The following is a 20,165-nucleotide window of genomic DNA, read 5'->3' as shown; positions in this document are numbered from 1 at the left end:
GTGTGTGTGTGTGTGTGTAGTATCATCACAGTGAGTGGGTGGTGTAACCAAAGAGAGGATATTGTGTGGGAGTGAAGTACCATTGAGGTGCACATGATTTGTGTGAGTTGGTGGGTCTTTGTGTTAATTATAACCCCTCCTATCAGTGCAGGTTTGATAATAGAGTAGAATGAAATAGAATAGAACAGCTGGTCTCCAAATATGTAAATGACACAGACCGTAGAGGAGACCACCGACAGTGAAAACATCATGTTGTGTCATATGACACCAAAATGCCGTATCATATCAACATTTTATTTATGGCAATTTTACACAAATTAAAGGTTAAATTGATGACATCTTGGACAGACGTGTCTGTAAACTGCAGCATGACTGTTTGGTGGAGTCACAGAACCGCGAGGCGGTAATTCTACATCTCAATACTCTCACTGACACTAACATTAGACTAACGTGCAGAGACAAACATCTCTTTGTTCTTATTCAAAACGGTGGTTACTAAACTTCTTCATGCTTGTGTGCCCTCACTTCTCCTATTGTGAGTTATGCAAATGTTACAACTTTGGAACTATTGTTAAACAAACCCGAGACAAAGGTGGAAGAAAAATAATTTCACTTCAATAAAAGCAAATCAAGTAAAAGTCCTGCATTCACAATCTTACTTCAGTAAAAGAACGTATAAGTAATAACAGCAAAATCTCATCATGCAGCATGTTTTATATTCTATTATAGAACAGCATTGTATCCATAACTGTAACTTGTAACCACAGTTAGTAAAAAAGTAAAGTAGAGTAAGAAGTTTGTTTTTTCCAGGTTTCATGAATTATACATATTTCAAATGATCAGTTAAGTGCAGAGCTTGAAGGAAGTGACTTGATCTAAAAGGCAGATGTGTTTTTAAATAGTTTTAGAGATTGTACATTTATTTAAAAGTGCCTATTATTAACATGTCAGAAGGGCTGCTTCCAGTTGAAAATGATTTCCCTATTTAACAGAGTGTCATGTGGAAATATTGGCTCATTTACGTTTCCTGTTATTAGCCACAACGTACAGTTCTCACTCGTCTCTCGTGCTGCAACGTGTGGTTAGTTCTGATAACCACAAGACTTTACAATGTTAAAGTAATTGTGAAGAATATCTATTGCTACATCTTTAAGTCAAAGATGTCGTCTACAAATAGATTATTTTGTTCAACCAAAGATATTTTTTTATCACATTTAAAACAACGAAATGCAGACAATCTTAGAAACTTGAACAGAACCAAAGAATAATTAGTCTTTTGCTTGAAAAACGGTGAATGGCTTTATTAGTTTTCTGTCAATCACTGATTAACTTGTTTGTAGTTGTAGCACTGACCCCCTTTATGGAGTCACTATATATTTAAGCAGGTTTTACTCGATTTCATCAGCCCTACAGAAGAGCAAGACGATTCAAATGTGCTGTATTATTTCTAGTAGCGGCTCTATAACCAGCTATCACCACGATCTCTGTTGGTGCATTTACTGCACTTCTCTGTCTCTCTCTCTCTGATACATAGAATCATGTAAATATACTCTGGGGCCCAATCATGACGGCCGTGTGTGTGTGATTGAGAGGTATTTTTAGCCTCCTCTGTTCCTCTCGCCTGTCAGTGGAGCTGACGTTGATCAGGGCGGAGATGACAGGCTCGCTGTGCATCGCAGCTTTCACACGTTGCTGCACCGCTGCGTTGTAACCGACCTGAAAAGTGGAGCCATGTTACTGCCTTTCATGTCACTTACATTGTGATCGCAGCGGCTTCCCTTTCATCGCTCACGTGTGTTCATGTGTATATACGCTCGTTATTTTCTACACATCTCTGCACATGGAGAGTAAAAAAAAGTTGACTTTGTTGTAAATTTATTATAATTCTGTTGACGACAAACTTTTGTAAACACGGTCACTTCTGTGAAGAAGAAGTCTTTGTTGTACACGCTGCAACATAAATACGAGGTTGCTTTTTACGTTGCGTTTTAGACATTAAGAAGGTGCTCTTCTCCAGAGTGGCTGACAATGAGTCAACAGTGCGGGAGTGACAATAAGAGAGTGTGGGTGTGAAGACAGAAGCACAGCATCCATCTGTACATTCACCGCTGCGAAAGCTTTTCATAGGTTAAGTGAGCGCTGCAGCTCCCAACAGCTCGGAGAGACAGAAGCAATGACTCCGCTTTCATCCAGCCGCTCAAAAGCACATCTGATTTAGATCCAACTTCACGTGAAATTAAAGCGCACTTTTAACGAGTCGGCGAGAGAACGTTTGCTGGTAACCTTGATGTAGGTACGCAGGTGTGGCATCATGTTGGACACCTCTATGGATCTTAAAAGAAAAAGGATTTATACACTTTCACATTTAGATTTTCAAATCAACTCTCAACGCTTTTAGCATTTTAGATAATGCAAGGTTATTAAAAACGTTCCTGCCTGTTCACGAGAAGGACTTTAGTTCACACTTTTGGTTCCTATTACACACACACACACGTTTAAAGATAATTCTGCATGTCGAGTCCAACAAGAACTACATCTCTCCTTTTGCAATATGTACGTCACCGACACTAACATGGCCGTTACTGTGGCTTGCCAGCTAGGTGACTTATGTGTCAGCAAATGTAGCGTTGTCTTACCTGACGGGTTTTAGGGTTATTGACTGTTTTTATGAGCCGATAAGCAGAAGAGACCCGTGTTTGGTGTGAGAACGTCACGGTACGAAACACTTCTACCAAGCTTCAGAGAGAGACATCACTTATGCAACTTTTGTGTGTGTGTGTGTGTGTGTGTGTGTGTGTGTGTGTGTGTAGTCTTTCTAATCATGTATTTATAGAAGAGTCTTCAACAGTTTCATGACAAAATGTGACTTATCTTTACGTGCAGAAATTACATTTTTCACAAACCTATTAAATATTATCATGCTAAAGTATCATGACTAAACTCTGGTTTTTAATTGTATGTATTTTATTGAGTTGTTTCCTGCAGTACCGTTATGATTTTATGAAGGTATTCTATGCTTACTGAGCAAAGTTAAAGGAAGTCTCTCAACACTGTTTTGTGCACATGTAAATGTGTTCTGTCTCTCTCTCTCTCCACAGTGTGTTGTTTCGTGGTCCACAAACGCTGCCATGAGTTCGTCACGTTCTCCTGTCCTGGTGCCGATAAAGGACCTGCATCAGATGTGAGTACAAACACACCAATCACTTCAAATCCTGCCTGCGTGCGAGAGCGAGAGCGAGAATGAATGGTGAATGGTGAAAGACGGACGATACCAGAGAGACACTTCCAGCTCACGAGCCTCCGTCACCTGTCGACCCCACCGTTACGGTTCAGCTGCCTCCATCTTTTTCTCTCTTTTTGCCTTTTCCTGACTTGACAGTTGCAGTTCACCCTCACACACACTCACACAGGAATTCCTCTAGTGTTTAGATTTGGTGGAATCAATACAAGTTAGATACGTGTAACACTGCTGCCATTATTGGCCACTGAGCAGCTCCACAAGCATGATGGGAAAGTTAACGTTGATCCGCTTCAGCTGTAATGTACAGTATGTTTATTGGGAACAGAAGGAGACGGGTTACATTCATATTTATTTCACTTGAGTTGAGTTTCTTATTAATCTTGCATGTTAGTGTTTTTCTTATAGGTTCATTCTTCCCACGGGCAGTTTAATACCAGCGAGTCTCATGTGTTCAGAGACCGTGACGATTATTTAAAAGCGGTAATGTGAAGCGCCACTATGAGTCACAGGATAAGCAAACGTACCATCTCACATCCGAAATGAAGACGCAGAAAATAAACCTAAGAGCCCGAAATGATCAGAATCCTAACACGTTAATTCACTGCCCGACAGTGATGTTAACAGAGAGAATAGAGCGGAAACAAGTGGATAAATAACCACAGATGAAGTCCATGCGCACTACTTTATCTTAATAGAAGATGAGAAAAATATAACATTAATGGCTCTTTTGATTGACATCACTTCACACCTCAATGAACTGAATTTAAAGCTGCAGGACAAATCAGTGAAATGATCTTTTCTAAAATGAAGCACTTTATTTTAAGATGTCAGTTATTCTTTAATCCTGACCTTATTTCACTTGGAATGAGAAGAACATTTATTTATGAATTTCTATGTATTATTTATAATCCATCCAGTTAAATGTGAAAACTGAGAATAATTGTTGAAATATAATTGATTATATAATTGTACTTTCTTTATTTGATTTGACAGTTTCTTAGACACCGAGACGTTGTTACTACTAAGCTTCTTAAATATATATATATATATATATATATATATGCTGCTCTACCACATCCCGTACGTTGGTTATGTGTTCCAGTGCTATATCAGCCACATACGGTGTTTTTTTAGGTTAAAAGTTGTGCTTGTCCTCTTCCCCTTCTCTTCTGCTGTAATAACAGGAAGTGCCTTTAAGTGGTACTTTTTTATCATAATCTCATTCACTCTCTTAAGGAGCTGAGAAGTGAGGGTATTTCCTCTCGTTTCTATTCTTAAAATGCAAAACCTAGCTCACGTATCCTATCAAGAGAACACAATTAGTTCCCTTCCTTCTCTTCAGAGCGCACTCAGGATGCCATCTTCATCCTCTCCGGAACCGTGGGGGCTTTAGGCTGCTCAGCCATGTCTTTACCTCCCTCTGGAGTGCCCTTTCAGTCTGACAAGTACACTTAGCGAGCCGTCTCCAGAGCAAACGCTGGTGTTTGCTGGTTGGCTTCCTGTGGTGTGTTCTGTAGAACTGTTATGTCTCCGCTGTCTTTTCTCTCTTCTTATTATATGTCTGTCTAACAACGACCTCACTTCTTTTGGTCCTCTTTCAGCTGACTGCTTCCCCTTCCTTTTTCATTTGGATCAAGTCTTCTTCTTCTGTGATAGCTTCTAGTTTAGTCAGAGCCGTTCATAGACAGATGCTAAAGCTTCTTTAAAACCATTTTCTATGTTTGTCTTCCTCCAATATCTGCAAGTTCTAAGAAGAGTCCTAAAAACGGACAACTTGAGGAACGCAATCTCTTCGTTTTGTATTGAAATGTGTTATTTTACCGTTAAAATACTTAAAGTGAGTCTTGTAAACAAATGCAACATCGCGCTGGTTCAACTGTAGCTGCTGTTCCATCAGCTGTGTCTCAATGGCTCCGTGTCGAGTTATAACCTATTCATGTAGGTGTACAGTGTGGCCTCCACAACCTGACGCTGTGCTGATACGCTCAGGCCGACGTCGCCTTTTATTAATCCCTCCACCTTCTCTTATCCTGACAGTATTGTTGATATTTGATATAAATGCCTTTACTCGTACCTCTGAGTGAAACAAAGTAATGTTTTGATTCACACTTTCTCCTCAAACGATATCGCCTTGAAGATACGTCGTGTACGTCCATGTTTGGAGTGAGTTATCCTGCACCTGTGCACCGGGCTTATGCTCTCGCACCGTACAAGAAAAACGGGGAGTCGCTCGTAAAAACCTTGCCGCGTAGCGCTGCTTGGGTTTTTAATTGTTCCCATCATGCTTTGCAGCATATTATGGCTTCAAGCTCATGAACGGATACACTTCTGTCCTCTTCCTCTTTGCTGCTCGTTTGTAGTGTCAGAACTTCATGTTCAGTTATTCTTGCTTTGTTTTCATTTTTTTTAATTCAAGCTTAAAAGAAAATTGTTGGTATTTCTCAACCTCTCCCATTTCCCACTTAGTTATACATTTTCCATCACCGATTATGAGCCGACATTACAGTTATTTGGAAAGCTGTGTGAGGATTCTGCAGTATTCGTTTCCTTCCTTCCTTCCTTATATCTCTGGTGTAAAATGCAAAGTTATCACCACTCCATAGAGTCACATTTATGGGTTGAAATGTATCTGAATTAAAACATTCCTTAACCTCCTTTTTAAAATGTCTTGGAAGGCCTTTCACTTCACTCTTTGAAACCAGCAGATAACCTTTCTTCTTCATCAGCCACTTCAGATTTCATTCCACAGCTTGATCTCCTTCCACCTATCCCCTCTGAATGCCCCCCTCCTCTTGTTCTGGCACTATATTTATATTTCTTTATTTGGCACACATGTAACCCTCCTCTCCCTGAATCGTTCTCCCACTGTCGCCGCTCTTTCCTGTACATCCTCTATTTAAATACCACTCCACCCGGGGGGGCCCCTGCGCTTAATTACGGGGCCTCACCACCCCCACCGTGTCATTTCCTTAATGAGCTCGTGGTCTTATGACCTCGGTTCCTGCACAGTGGGAATGTAGCGAATCTCTACTGCGCGTTTAAATATAGGAAGACAGAGAGACAGGTAGCCCGGCTCACAATGCACAGCTTTTAAACACCGGGGGTTTCGTCATATAATAGTTTTGTAACATATACTGTACCTGTTCAAGACAGAAATATATGAGGGATTTGATCAACACTCGGGGCATAGCACAGACATTTACATATCCGTCTTATTGTGCGGTTACCAAACAGGAAAACATCACATGATTTGATCCTAAAAGCTCTCTGACTGAAGACTTTGTAATAACGCTGTCAGATTTGTACAGCTTGACAAGATGTTTTCGCATTACATCACATTACATTACAGTCATTTAGCAGACGCTTCTATCCAAAGCGACTGACAATAAGTGTATTCAACATCGGTATTCAAGAGCACTACTAGTCACCAGATGTCATAAGTGCATCTCCTTTGTTAAACAAGCATCTAAGAGCAGAAACCAGAGCAAACGTACGGTGCAGAAACAAAGGAATGCAATAAGTGCCACAAACTAGTATGAACACAATAAATGCTAACTAAGTGCTAAGTGGAAGGCTCGGGGTAGGCCTTCTTCACCCACGCACACCTGCACAGAAATGGCTTTTGAAACTCTTGAGGACAAAACATGTTCATCTGTTTTATTTCATTCATTTCTAGCTCGATCATGCAACATGTTACATTACGGACATTATGGACACATTGTTCTTATTTCTAAGAGAAGACAACTGAGACTATCCAAATGATGAGGCAGATTATTATCAATAGTGTCATTGTAAAGCAAAACAGGCAGAAATGGTTTAAATGCTCTGGTTCCAGCCTCTCAAATGTGAACCTTTTGTTGCCTTTATGTGTCTTTATATTGTAATGGTGAATATTTTTATTATTATTTGTCTGTAGGATTAATCAAATTTGTATTATTTGGCAGCCTTTTATCGGCCAAATAATCAATTTATTGAGACAACAATAGGCAGATGAGTCAATAATTAGACGGACCAACGTCGGTGCTATAATAGGATTCATTTACATCAGAATAAAATGACTCGTCAGCCAATCCAGCCAATGAGCATTCCTCCGAGTCCTTGAAGCTGATAACGTTGAATGAGTTCTTTGCGGGTCACACACAGCAGGAGATGTTTGTATCGGGACACCGGATCGTTTCAGCTACACACAAAGACACGAAAGTCAGAAAGCAGATTTATTTGACATAATCAGGAGTGTTGTCTCACTCACGGTCTGCAGCAATCAGCCCACCGCTCCCGTTGTACCTCCTGCCAGTCCCTCCTCGTCTCGCTCCGTCAGCTACGTATGTTTAAAAGAAGAAGTCAATTATAGATCTGGGTTAATAGAATGGGTTCCCTGTGGGAGAGGTCGAGGGATGAGATCCTCTAATGAAACCTACATTTCATGCACACAGCCTGCTAATGCTATATAACTGTGTGTGTGTGTGTGTGTGTGTGTGTGTGTGTGTGTGTGTGTGTGTGTGTGTGTGTGTGTGTGTGTGTGTGTGTGTGTGTGTGTGTGTGTGTGTGTGTGTGTGTGTGTGGCTGAGATACTAAGATATACAACTAAATGTGGAAGGCGGTTAGCTTGTGTCTATGATTTAGGATGTATTTATTTCCCACTGGTCCTGGAATTCCTAAAATATATTTTGCCAGATAGCATCGTCAGGTCAAGCCAAGTCACTATTATTCATACAGCCCAAAATCACAGTTTTGTCTCGAGGGGCTGTACCGCAGCATACGACGCCCTCGATTCTCAGACGAAAAAAACTTTTAAACAGGAAAAAATAAAGTGACAAACTTTTGCCGGAAGGAGGCCGACGTACAACAATGTGTACGAAATAGAACAAAAGGACAGTTGTGAAATACAATAGAATAACAATATTATGGCTTGCAAACATATAATAGATAATACAAGAGGATGTCGAGCATGTCACTGGGTTATTTATAAGATGTTACAAACTGGAATCGATCTAATTCATGCATAGAATCATTGCTACTTGCACGTGTTAAAATGAGGTAATATGCAGACGTTTGGCTCAGATTGTACCCGTTCTATGCAGATGAATAAAGCTCTTCTACATGTCCTTCAGGAAACATAAATCTTTCTTCTCTGCCCTCTGCAACAAAAAAAAAAAGGAAATTTGCCTTCATCTGCAAAATGTTCTGGGCGAGTTGTCGCTGTAATATCATCAACACAATATCTCTCGTGAGTCGGACCTTGAGGCGAGGCAGACAGCGGTTGCAAATTATACGTAATTCACATCGCTATCAGCGGCAATCAATTATTGGTGAGTTCCCCTCTATGTACGCGCAACAACAGTCGCTACATATGCACACGTGCACTTATGGAATACATTTAGTCTCCGCTCACACATTTCTGCACACACACAAACACTCAATGACGACCTGTATGGAGAAATTATATATATGAACACATGTTGCATTTTTTTTTTGTTACTTGCATATTCAGATCTAATGATATATGTAACAGCCTGTGTGACCAGATGGTTAAAAACCACGAGGTAGCCGTTGAGGGAGGAGGAGGAGGGTCAACAAAGTGATGAAGAGATTGTGATCAGCATATGGAGGAAGGGAACGAGGAGAGGAGTTACACTCAGGGTGTGAAGATGAAACCACCACCCTCAGCCCTCTCCTCACTTCCTTACTCCCTCTCTTTTATTTATTTAATCATTCATTTTTCACTGCTCTTGTGTTGCAATTAAGCCGCTTTATCCAAGAGTGACTGCTTTGCATATCTGCCTTAATCAACAAGAAACCCTTTAAATAGTCTCTCACACACAGAAACACTTAAACCATCCCAGAGGAAGAGTTACGAGCCTGAGGGGGGGGTGAACACAATGGCAAACTGCATTTGTTTTATTAATCAGGACAGCGGAGGCAGCTTCTGTAATATTGTGTTCTACTTTGTTCCGTTACCCTTGGTGTGTAAGTGAATCGGAGTGGGAGGAGAGACTCCACGATGCCATTTAAGGTGCGGCTTCACCCCAAAAGGTCTGAGCCTTAGTTCACGCCCACTTCCGTACGACGAAAGCCTCGACTCAGCCTCGACAAATACGACAGCTAGCAAATACCAATAAAAGGCACTGAATGTGATGTTAATCAGACCACATATGAGAGAATTAGCTAGTTAGCACATCTCCCCCCCCCGCTGCTGGAGGAGAGCGGACCTACACACAGCGTAGGAAAGCACATCGCTATCTCCAGATAGTCCGTCATCAACACTGATTCACCAGATCTTTGTAATGTGCTGACGGGAGAGAAGAGGCTCGTCTTGTGCTGCGACTGTAAAATACAGACGACGAGTAGAGTAACAGCCAAAACCCAAAGATGTTCACTTTACTATTAGGGCTGCGATTTATTTTGAATGCAAATATGAATTGCAATATTAGAGGGAACGATATTGTTCTCATCTCATATATTTGAATAATTCTATTGTAATTTTTGCAGGGATCTGTACCAACAAGCATGTTTCCTTCAGTACGTAGAATATGATGCGTGTCTCTGTCAAAAATACCATTTTCAATCAAATATTGTTGTGCTGCAAACATTTTGCGATTGTGATTTCAAAATGGCATAATTGCGTAGTTACATTTCAATCACATTTTGATGAATTGTGCAGCCTTTTTTAATATCACATATAAATAGAAACGATTGTCAGTTTTTACTTGAAAACACGATTTATCAGTTATCAAAATAGTTGCAGGTTTATGATGAGATCACTCTGTACAGTAGGTGATGGTGCCTCCATAGAAATGTCAGAAAGACAATAAGCACCGACTGTAAAGAGTCAATCAGGGAAAAAAAACTATTTAAATAGTTTTTATGTCAATGACTCTCTGTGTTGTCTACTGTGAACCGGCCTGTGTGTCTGTCTGTCACACATGACAGGGTGTGTGTGTGTGTGTGTGTGTGTGTGTGTGTGTGTGTGTGTGTGTGTGTGTGTGTGTGTGTGTGTGTGTCTTTGTCTTTGTCTTTGTGTGGAGGGGAGTTGATGATGTTATTGACAGGGGAAATAATAGACAGCAGTGTGTTTAAAACGAAACAAAAGAAAATAAGAGAGTGATAGAAAACAGTCAAAACTGTAACTGTGTGTGTGAGCGCGTGTGTGTGTGTGTGTGTGTGTGTGTGTGAGAGCGTGTGTGTGTGTGTGTGTGTGTGTGTGTGTGCGTGCACTGACTAATGGGTGGTCTGGCACCGTGTGCTGATGTTATGAGCCTTCAGTTTTAGACACTCAGCAACACTCGTCTGCTTTTAATCAGTGGGGTCTCAGTTGAGTAAAACCAAGTGAAACAAAATACAACGTACACAAACCGTAGTGTGAAATATATTTTAACAAAAGTACGAGTCTATTAATGTACCACCTTTCAGAGATCACATTGTTTTTAAATGAAAGGTTCATGACAAAGGAGTTCATAGTTATTCTGCTGCTCAATCACAGCAGCAGACTTCCAGTTCATCTCCACCGTTTGGCCCTGACCTCCTGCTGTGAGAAACAACCGATTCATATTCACAATTTTGGCTTCAAGGCAATTTTTTTTATTGATAGTTGAAGCTCTATCTGGCTTCCTCTGTGCAACATTGTGACCGACGCTTTGGTCCAAGACTGAAATATATCAATAACTATTGGAAGGATTACCATGAAATGATGGTCCCCAGAGGATAAACCCTCCCCGGCTTTTACCTCCAGCGCCACCATGAGATTGACATTTTTGTTAAATAATCTCTATGAACTAATTCTGCGTTAATATGCCGCTTCCCAAATACCTGCAAAGTGATTCCCATCAGTCGTACTTTTTCATTTAGTGCTAATTAGCATTTAGCTTAAAGCACCACTGTGCGCCTCACAGAGCTGCTAGCATGGCTGTAGACTCTTAATAAGAAATACATTTTTAACATTCTGCTTTGTCTTTTTTCTGAATACTTTTACTTGTTCAGGCCGTTTAAAATTCTTCATATGAAAGAAACCTTCACATGCAGATATGACTGATCAGCCATCGAAAAACAATCACATGCTTTATAAAAGAAGAGGAGGCTGGGAAAGTGATGTCTCCTTGTCACTATTCACTATTTTCTTTCTTCTTCTTTTCCTACGTTTTTTTTATTTTCTGATCAATCCTTGAATTCTGAGCGTGGATGCATTCAGTCGTTTAGTGTTTGAGAAGCCCTCGTGTCGCTCGCTGTCTGCCGTTGCTCATCGCTGGAGCTCCAGCAGCACAATGTTCCCTCGTTCTTCAGAGGAACGCAAACGAGCAGGAGGCGGTCCTGTCCTTGAGAACCAGCAGAGAATCAAACGCACACAGATGCACACGTTGTGCAAAGGAACCCACACACACCTACGCACAGGCGATCGCACGCAGCCGCACAATCATTCAGACTTAATAAGCGCGCACACACACATCTGAAGGCACCTTGGGGAAGCTGGGTATAACTCAGTGGCAGCCTAAATTAAACAATATTTAATGTGTGCATCAATCAGCACATTCTTCTGGCTCATGAGGTGCAAAGACATCGAACGTGCACCAAAGACTTGAGGGTCGCCCCCTGAACTGAAAGACGTTTGCTTTGGCAGGAAGCACTTACGTATTTGCCGTCGTCACAGCGCTTCGGCATCATTTGGAAACTCCTTTTTAAACGCTGTAGCTACGTGCTTGGCAACTGTGATGGATCCCCTTGGCAGGAATATTCAAACTCCTACATTGAAGAATCCCCGCTTCACCACAAGATCTGGATCCGTCCCAAGCGGTGGATTGGATGTCGTCACGGTCCGTGGGTCCGGGTTGCTGTGTGTGTGTGTGTGTGTGTGTGTGTGTGTGTGTGTGTGTGTGTGTGTGTGTGTGTGTGTGTGTGTGTGTGTGTGTGTGTGTGTGTGTGTGTGTGTGTGTGTGTGTGTGTGTGTGTGTGTGTGTGTGTGTGTGTGTGTGTTATGTTTGTGAACAAGTGCTTTCTCAGTGGCCAACAGTTGCATGTCTTGAGTTAATGTGTGTGTGTGTGTGTTTCAATCACTGGAACAGCCCACTGAGCCATGGTTGCAGGTGTCTCTCACACACACACACGCGCGCACACACACACACGTCAGACAGAAATAACCTCTGTTTCTGCCCTAGTTACGCCTCAGCTTCAAATGAGGAATCGGTACCTGAATATCGTTCTCAATCTAAAGCGCATAATTAACATTCACCAAATGTCCAAAATGCTTTTTCATCTGTGTGGACAGTGTTGTTGAGGAATGTAAAGTCAGCAGAAAAGAGGCCTGAACCTGTGCCTTTGAACTCTTGCCTACCTACCTACAGTGTATCTGTTCTTATTTAAATTCAACAGGATTCATGGAGGACTGACTTCACACACACACACACACACACACACAGAGAGACAGGTCATGCATGTAGCTGCCTTTGTCGTCTTTCGAAACTGAAAAAAGAAGTTGTGATGAAACTTTTCTCGGTCAGATGAAATTGTAGATGCAAATACACACGTTGTAGGTACAGTAGGTAGTCGGGCTGAATTAGAAATGCTACATTGTACAAAACGTGTGCAAAAGTGGACGGTGCTGTAAAGAGATTTGTATGAATAGAAGCCGGTGCGATGGAAGAGCGTGGGGCCGAATAGTATCTCTGGCATTAATTTACTACATTTCAATAGATGCACACCGTGTGTACAGCACATCAGCGTTCACCGCTCTATTCTGAGTGATGCTTCCTTCCGTCGTGTGCGCTAAGGGGTAGAGGACAGGAAATGTGACCAAAAATAGATTTTATCATTAATATTACAATCCCCCTGCTTTCTTTCTATTAACTTTACTTAATTACTTTCCTTTCAGGACCCGAGGGCGAAGCACAAGTTTAAGATCCACACCTACTCCAGCCCAACCTTCTGTGACCACTGTGGCTCTCTGCTCTACGGCCTCTTGCACCAGGGCATGAGATGTGACCGTACGTACTACACACACACACACACACACACACACACACACACACACACTCTATCATTTATATTCTCAGTGTGATGTACATAACGTATATTGTTGTTCCATTCTTTTCAAATACTGCCATTTTTTTGTGTAAATATAAACTCTATGTTCAGAGAATACACACTTAAATAACATGACAAATATGACTGTGTGTGTGTGTGTGTGTGTGTGTGTGTGTGTGTGTGTGTGTTCAGACTGTATGATGAACATCCATAAGCGCTGTGTGGCCAATGTGCCGAGCCTGTGCGGGACGGACCACACCGAGAGGAGAGGTCGCCTCCAGATCACCGCCGAGGTCAAGACTAATGTACTCACTGTCACCAGTACGTATATCTCAGAAACACACATACACATACAGTACATGTACACATACAGTACATGTAGATGTACAGTTCACACAGACACTACTGAGAAAAGCAGTGGTCTTTCTCCCTCTACTGGTGGACCTGCAGAGGTGAAGGCAGTTCAGCCAGCCCTTCATTCTGTGCCTATGAGCAGTTTTATTCCAGTAAACTGAAGCATTATTATGTATCAACATGTCAAACATGCGCTGTGATCACAATACTGAGTGTATTGCGTCAATACGTCGATCGATACTAAATGCTTTCTCAAAGGTTTCTAACTTGAGACCAACTTCTGATTGTTAAGAAATGTCTGAATGTATTCAGGGTCAGATTTCTTCACCACACACTGTGGAGCTTTATGTGACGCAGGTTCTTTGATAAACCGTCACTGCTTCTAACCTGGTTAATTCTAGAGCACATGTAGATATTAAGATAACTCGCATAGTAAATCTGTTTTTTGGGCAGTGCCTCTTTGGCCCACTAGATGGTGCTTTGAGGCCCTCCAGTGGGCCAAAGAAGGCTCAAATATAGTAAGTCAACATAAGTACTGAATAGACTGAATTCTTCATGAACAACATTATTGATTCATTTCATCAGAAATATGTAATCTAGTGACGTTTACATTAAGATGACGTCCAACATTTTAGGGATTGTATTTGTATTTCTGTATCCAGCAGGGTACCAGATCTCAATGGAACATGTGTTACTAACTTAACCAGTGATATTAATTTAGCTTCAACCACAACCCAGATAATCTCACTGAAGTGATCAGACTGCTACTGACCCGTCTTGTCTATTATTTGACATTATTTACGTTTGTCTCACACACATGAAGCGTTTAGATTGACTGTAAATGATCAAGATTGAACGAGCTGTTTCTTCACTGTGTGTCCAGCCAGCGAGAGACAATTACATTACATTGTTACATTTTTGTAGAAGATAATGTTTAAGACAAAACATTTCCCAGAATGCCTTTCAGCGACACCCCCCCCCAAAGTGAGTTGGGACCGTTTTCGCTGTTGACCTTCTGCATCGGGGTTCATGGTATTCACAGCATATCACCTGATTTATTAGTATATTTTATACCAGTGAAAATATTTTTAACAACTAAATTGCCCAAACAACTCTCGCATCAATGGGATGAGTTAAATATTTGCTGGTCGCTTTCCTAACGAGAGTTTTTCCTGATTTGCCTCGTCTTTTATCTCAATATCGGTAATCTTTGAGATAAAATGAATGTTGATAAATGGTTCTTGTTAGTTTACTTGTAGTGCCTTTTCTTCCCTGCAGGTGACAGCAGAGGTTTTCATACAACTTTATTCTGCACCCATCGACTCAAATACAGCCACTCACAGAGAAAACATCAGACTTTCTTAAAACGAACAATAAACTATTAGTTGTCACATGTCACCATCTTGTGCTTTGGTGCTAAATTAGTTGACTTCCCATAAATACATTGGCTGTTGTAAACTTTAAAAGTGCATCACACAGTTGATCTCGTATCCATAATCTGATTTACGTCTTAAAGTGAACGGGTGGACGACCGTCTACGGTGCGTCAGTGACCCCCGGGTACCAGACGATCAGTGATGATAAATGTTTGTATCCGTCCATCCATTTTCTGGGCAATCCTGCTGATTTATTTTTCTCCATGCTACTCAAACCCTGAAGAGTAATTACTAACTAGATGTAACTTAATGGTAACACGACTTTCATTGCGAATCCAAGATGGTGGAAATGATTTCTTCCTGTTTAGATTTTCAGATTTGTTGTGAAAGAGAGACTCAGCTGATTCCTCTGGGATTACACAGCATATATTAATAATTAATATGCAGTCAAACACATAAACAAAGTCTACACCAACTACCACTTAAACAGTTTAAGAGACCTTTGTGAATATCCTGAAAAGAGATGAACACACACGCAGCACATTTCTGCATGTAAAAGCATTTTTCCCTTCAGGATCTTTCGCTGGGCTTCATCCCTCTCTGCTCCTCTCTGCTCCTGGTTCCCACGCTCGTAGACGGATCATTAGCTGGGATTTACTGTGGGAAATGATAAGAGAGCCGACTTATCACTGCTAGGACGGCAGTAAAGGCTAAACCTCACAAGTGCTACAGAATAGAGCTGAATGGGTGAAGCTGTCGAGGAAAACAGAACGCTAATGTTGGTATTTTATATAGTTTATATCTTGTCTTTCAATCGGTCCCACGGGACATTAACATTATTGTCCAGCCAGCAAGGATTGTATTTTCAACACTTGCACACTCACATTTGAAGTCGTTGTGACATTCCTGATTTCAGCCAGCTGTGATAAACCCTCCTCTCATTTCTCTCATGATAATAGTTTATTATTAAGGGCAATAGTAAGAGGCAACGAGAGCTGCAGTACTCCTTTCTGTCCACAGGGGTCAGTGTGGAGCCAGCAGAAGCTCACTCCCTCATTGCAGTGAGGTAGAGGAAAAAACCCTCCACCACAGAGAATGAATTGTAGAACCACTAGGAATTATTCTACAGCTTAACGTAGCAGTGAGCTGGTGGAAATGGCTGCCACACTGTGCTGTGGACTAGCTGTGTGGATTTAATCAAAGCGATTGACATGGGTGTAAAGTGACACTTTATTGATCACTTTTAAGGCATCTTTAGAGGTCCGAGCTCAGGGTCAGAGGCAGAACAGTGCCCCGTGGAGATGGAGGATCAGTATCTAGCTCAAGGACACTCCAGCAGGGGAGAATGCAGTAGGACGTGGGATTGGGGCCTTGATAGGTGCCCCCTCCCCCCCCCCCCCTTGGCAACTGCACACTCGCCAGTCGGCTTAGAGAAGGGTGAGAAGTGATACTTGTTTAATTATGGGGCACATTTTCATACGGTCTCTGCTGGAAAGGCCTTCGTGGTGTTGACGTTGGTTGTTCTCAGGAAAATGTAATAGTTGTGTGAAGAATGAGAGAACTTGAGAGAGAAGTCCAGACTCTGCTTCCTGTCTCGCCTCTGTGTGATGTCCTGAATGTTGGAAAGTGACAGAAACACTAATGTCGACTCTGGCTGCCTGTGTGTTGACCTAAAAGCAACGTTTAAAACATATATATATATATTTTCAGAATGTTAGAAATAACAGCTTCATCAATTACATGCACATAGATGTCTATAAGAGGACCATTGAGCACGTCTTGGTGTCTTGGTGACGTGATAGTTCCTGGATGGCTCCGTTGGGAGCTGGAACACCATGACCCCCTTAATACTATACAAGCTTTGGTCTGAAGGACACTGCTGTCACACCAGAGCTCGGGAAGTGGACTTTTATTCAAAGTGAGCTAAAGGAATGTTAGAGCGGTGGACTCATGCATTTTTATTCAAGTTTAATGTCAGGCTCAGAGATGTATGCTTTAGCAATTAGTCATGATAAAGCTTTTGATCCCACTGGGTTTTTTTTTTGATTTTTGACTTTTCATTGCTCAAATTCAATAATCCAATGATCAAATATCAGCTAGTAGCCCTTAACTGCTTCACCATCATACAGCATGGTAGCATCGGGCTATCTGAGCCAGGATTTTACCTCCAACCTGCAGAGATTAATGTCCATAAATAGGCAGGACAAGCCCACAGCAGAATCACTTAAAGACATATAGGTCCTCTAGAAATGAACACATGTTGCACCTGTCTTTTGTCTTAGATAAGTTAGTGTGTTGTGCATTGTCACACTCACTCAGCTGTGATGAATCAACAGTTCATTTTCTTAGGTTTGAACCACAGAGTAGGTTCGTCAAAACAAAGACACGTCCTGTCCCTAAAGTAATGGTCCCGATGGACTGTACACCCAAATGAACCTCTCTGGTGTTGGCACCAGCTAGCGACACATGTAGGAATAACGTTGCTAAAATGAACACCAAGTCAACATCTGTCTATTTGGACCCGTTTAACAAAATGTTGGGGTTGTTTGCTTTAGTTAATACCAGGCGGCAACCTCCCGTTCTGAAAAGTGAAGCCAATGCTGACGTTGCATTCTCTCTAGTGTCCAGCAGGGGGCGACTCCTCTGGTTGTATAGAAGTCTATGAGAAAATGACTCTACTTCTCTCTTGATTTATTCCCTCAGTAAACATTGTAAACATGAGTTTATGGTCTCAATCTCTAGTTTCAAGTCTTCTTCAATACAGCATGATGGTCATTTAGTAAATGATGGTCCATTTAGAGTCAAACAGACCATAAAGCGGGGTATGCTTTAGGGCGGGGCTAAGAAGTGATTGACAGGTCGCTAACGCTACCAGAGACGTATACGGCGTCTCTACGTCACTCCTTCGCATTCCAAATATGACGACTTCTGTTCACTGCTTGCAAAAAAAAAGAACCAAGATGGCGCCGACCAAAATGCCAAACTTGAGGCTTCAAAACCACGGTCCACAAACCAACGGGTGACGTCACGGTGACTAAGTCCACTTCTTATATGCGGCCTATGGTCGATACAGATGTGGGTCGATACAGATGTGGGTCTCACGCGGGGGGGGATCTGGACCCTTTCAGGCCTCTTGGTGCAGCTTTCTGGCTGCACTTGTTCTCACCGGTATACCAACAAGCTGATCTGAACACGTAAATGTACTCGGCATGACCGTTAACACCGTTTCACCAGCCTCGAGATTAAGACTTATTGTGCAGCACATACAAAAAAAAAAAAAAAGCAAGCAGCAGTTGGACAGAACATAAGAATCCTACTAAGACTCCGACGAGGCTGCTTCACTTGGGAAAAGGTGCACTGCCAACGCCCACGCTGCTGTGCACATACAGTATTCTGCTGTTACTGCACTCTCATCTCCACTCGCCCTCCCTGTAGACTCAAATACACGCGGTATCTCTCTCACACACACACACACACACACATGTAAACCCAGAGCCATGCATGCTCTTTGCAATTAGCACACATGACTGCAAAAAAAAGTCTACACACACGGTCACATTGCACACCTGTGCATGCACGAGCATATCCACTCGCTCACACACAAACACGAAACCACGCCCACCTCCTCTGTTTACTGTAAGTGTCCTGTGAGACCATTTGGCATGCTACCCTCTTTATAGCTCACCTCAACCAGCATTTGATGGTCACTTTAACAGGCATCATCTAATATTTATTGAGCCGCTCCGCTGAGGGTTTAGTGCTGGCCGTTGGGTCTGTGCTGTGGTTAACCTCTCGGAGCTTAGCGTAGCACGGCGCTCTAACGGCGTGAAAACCTAATTCCTCTGACTTCTAGAGGTTTTTACCTCACACTGCGAGCTCGCTGGGAAGCTCCCTCCCTTCAGCCGTTGGTTTGAAAAGGACGCCGCGTGTTCCCCGCAGCTCTGACAGATTTGCATCTCAATAGTTAATTGGAAAAGAAAAGTCTTACTTTTAGGGGAACTTTTGTGGTGACGATATAAGACGGACATGCTTCAATATTATGTGACACTTTTCATAATTTCTCTTCTAACAATGGCAGCCATTCCCCATCATTCGACTGTGAATACCATCTCCACCTGCAGTCCATCTACTGGAACACTTGCATCGAACTGCTTTTTTGCCTCTCAGACAACCTGAGAAGATGCATTGAGCAGTAAAGTGCAGCGTAACCCACCTAAAGTCAAACTAACCACACAAAACTCAATCTGAAAGGGACCCCAGAGCAGACAGATGTGATTTTGAATTGGACCCAAAATAGACCGAAGTAGGATGATTGGACTGGATTCAAAATGGTGTCAGCCTAACAGACCCAGATACAGAGAGCCGATACAGAGTCTGCTCAGGTATCAGACGTGTTGAAGCCGTGGTGATACCAGATTAGACTGAAGAAAGTGTGGAAACAGCTGAAACACGGGTCCTGGACCAGAAAAGTATTCAAAATGGCCCAATGAATGAGTGACAGGTCAGTCCATGTGGCTGCTATAAGTCTTGGTTTGTTTGTATGACTGTAGTTTGGACCTTAAATCAGCTAAAACAAAGTGCACTTTTTTTCTTTTGTTTTTAAGGAACGTAAACTACGAGTGTGAATGAATCACTTTTTAGTTTCACGTAACTTGCATACTTCAGTTACGCTCGTTATTTTACCCCAAACAACCATCTTTTCCTGAACTAAGTAGTTTTGTTGCCTAAGTATGTTTCCTTTGAAAAGACTGCATCCATCTAACGAGCGGAAATTCACGAACCGTTGTATGAGGATAAGTTGAAATATAAGACGATGGAGAATATTTTGCAAATTTATTTGGCGACCCTAATAATATCTCCTGCGACCCACCTTTGGGTCCCGACCCAGTCTTTGGGAATAACTAAACCACATGCAACTTCACACTTCCTACCTTAGCTTCTCGTGGCTTTCTCCCACAATCTCCTACCTGTCAAGTTCTTTGTTCTGTGTGTGTGTGTGTGTTTGTTTACGGGAGAGGGGGTTGGAAAAGTTATTTTGTGTGTGTGTGTGTGTGTGTGTGTGTGTGTGTGTGTGTGTGTGTGTGTGTGTGTGTGTGTTCGTTCGTTCGTTCTTGAGTGCTTCTCCAGCGAGCAGCCGAACACACAGCAGCACCAGCTCTGCTTCTTGTAATTGGATGTGACCTC

The 20,165-nt window shown here is 42.0% G+C and overlaps 1 protein-coding gene across 1 annotated transcript in view; it reads left to right on the top strand.

Annotated features, from left to right (window-relative positions):
• Positions 1–20,165, top strand: part of LOC306709344 (protein kinase C beta type-like) — a 75,383-nt gene that overhangs the window by 22,883 nt on the left and 32,335 nt on the right. The window contains exons 3-5 of the mRNA XM_079177428.1: positions 3,099–3,181; positions 13,101–13,212; positions 13,445–13,573. Of these exons, the coding sequence (XP_079033554.1) occupies positions 3,099–3,181; positions 13,101–13,212; positions 13,445–13,573 (324 nt within the window). The remainder of the gene's footprint in view (positions 1–3,098; positions 3,182–13,100; positions 13,213–13,444; positions 13,574–20,165) is intronic.

Source organism: Pholis gunnellus (assembly GCF_910591455.1).
Source record: "Pholis gunnellus genome assembly, chromosome: 17".
Lineage (NCBI taxonomy): Eukaryota > Metazoa > Chordata > Actinopteri > Perciformes > Pholidae > Pholis > Pholis gunnellus.
The sequence above is the reverse complement of the archived record's forward strand: the minus strand, read 5'-3'. Positions and strand labels throughout refer to the sequence as shown.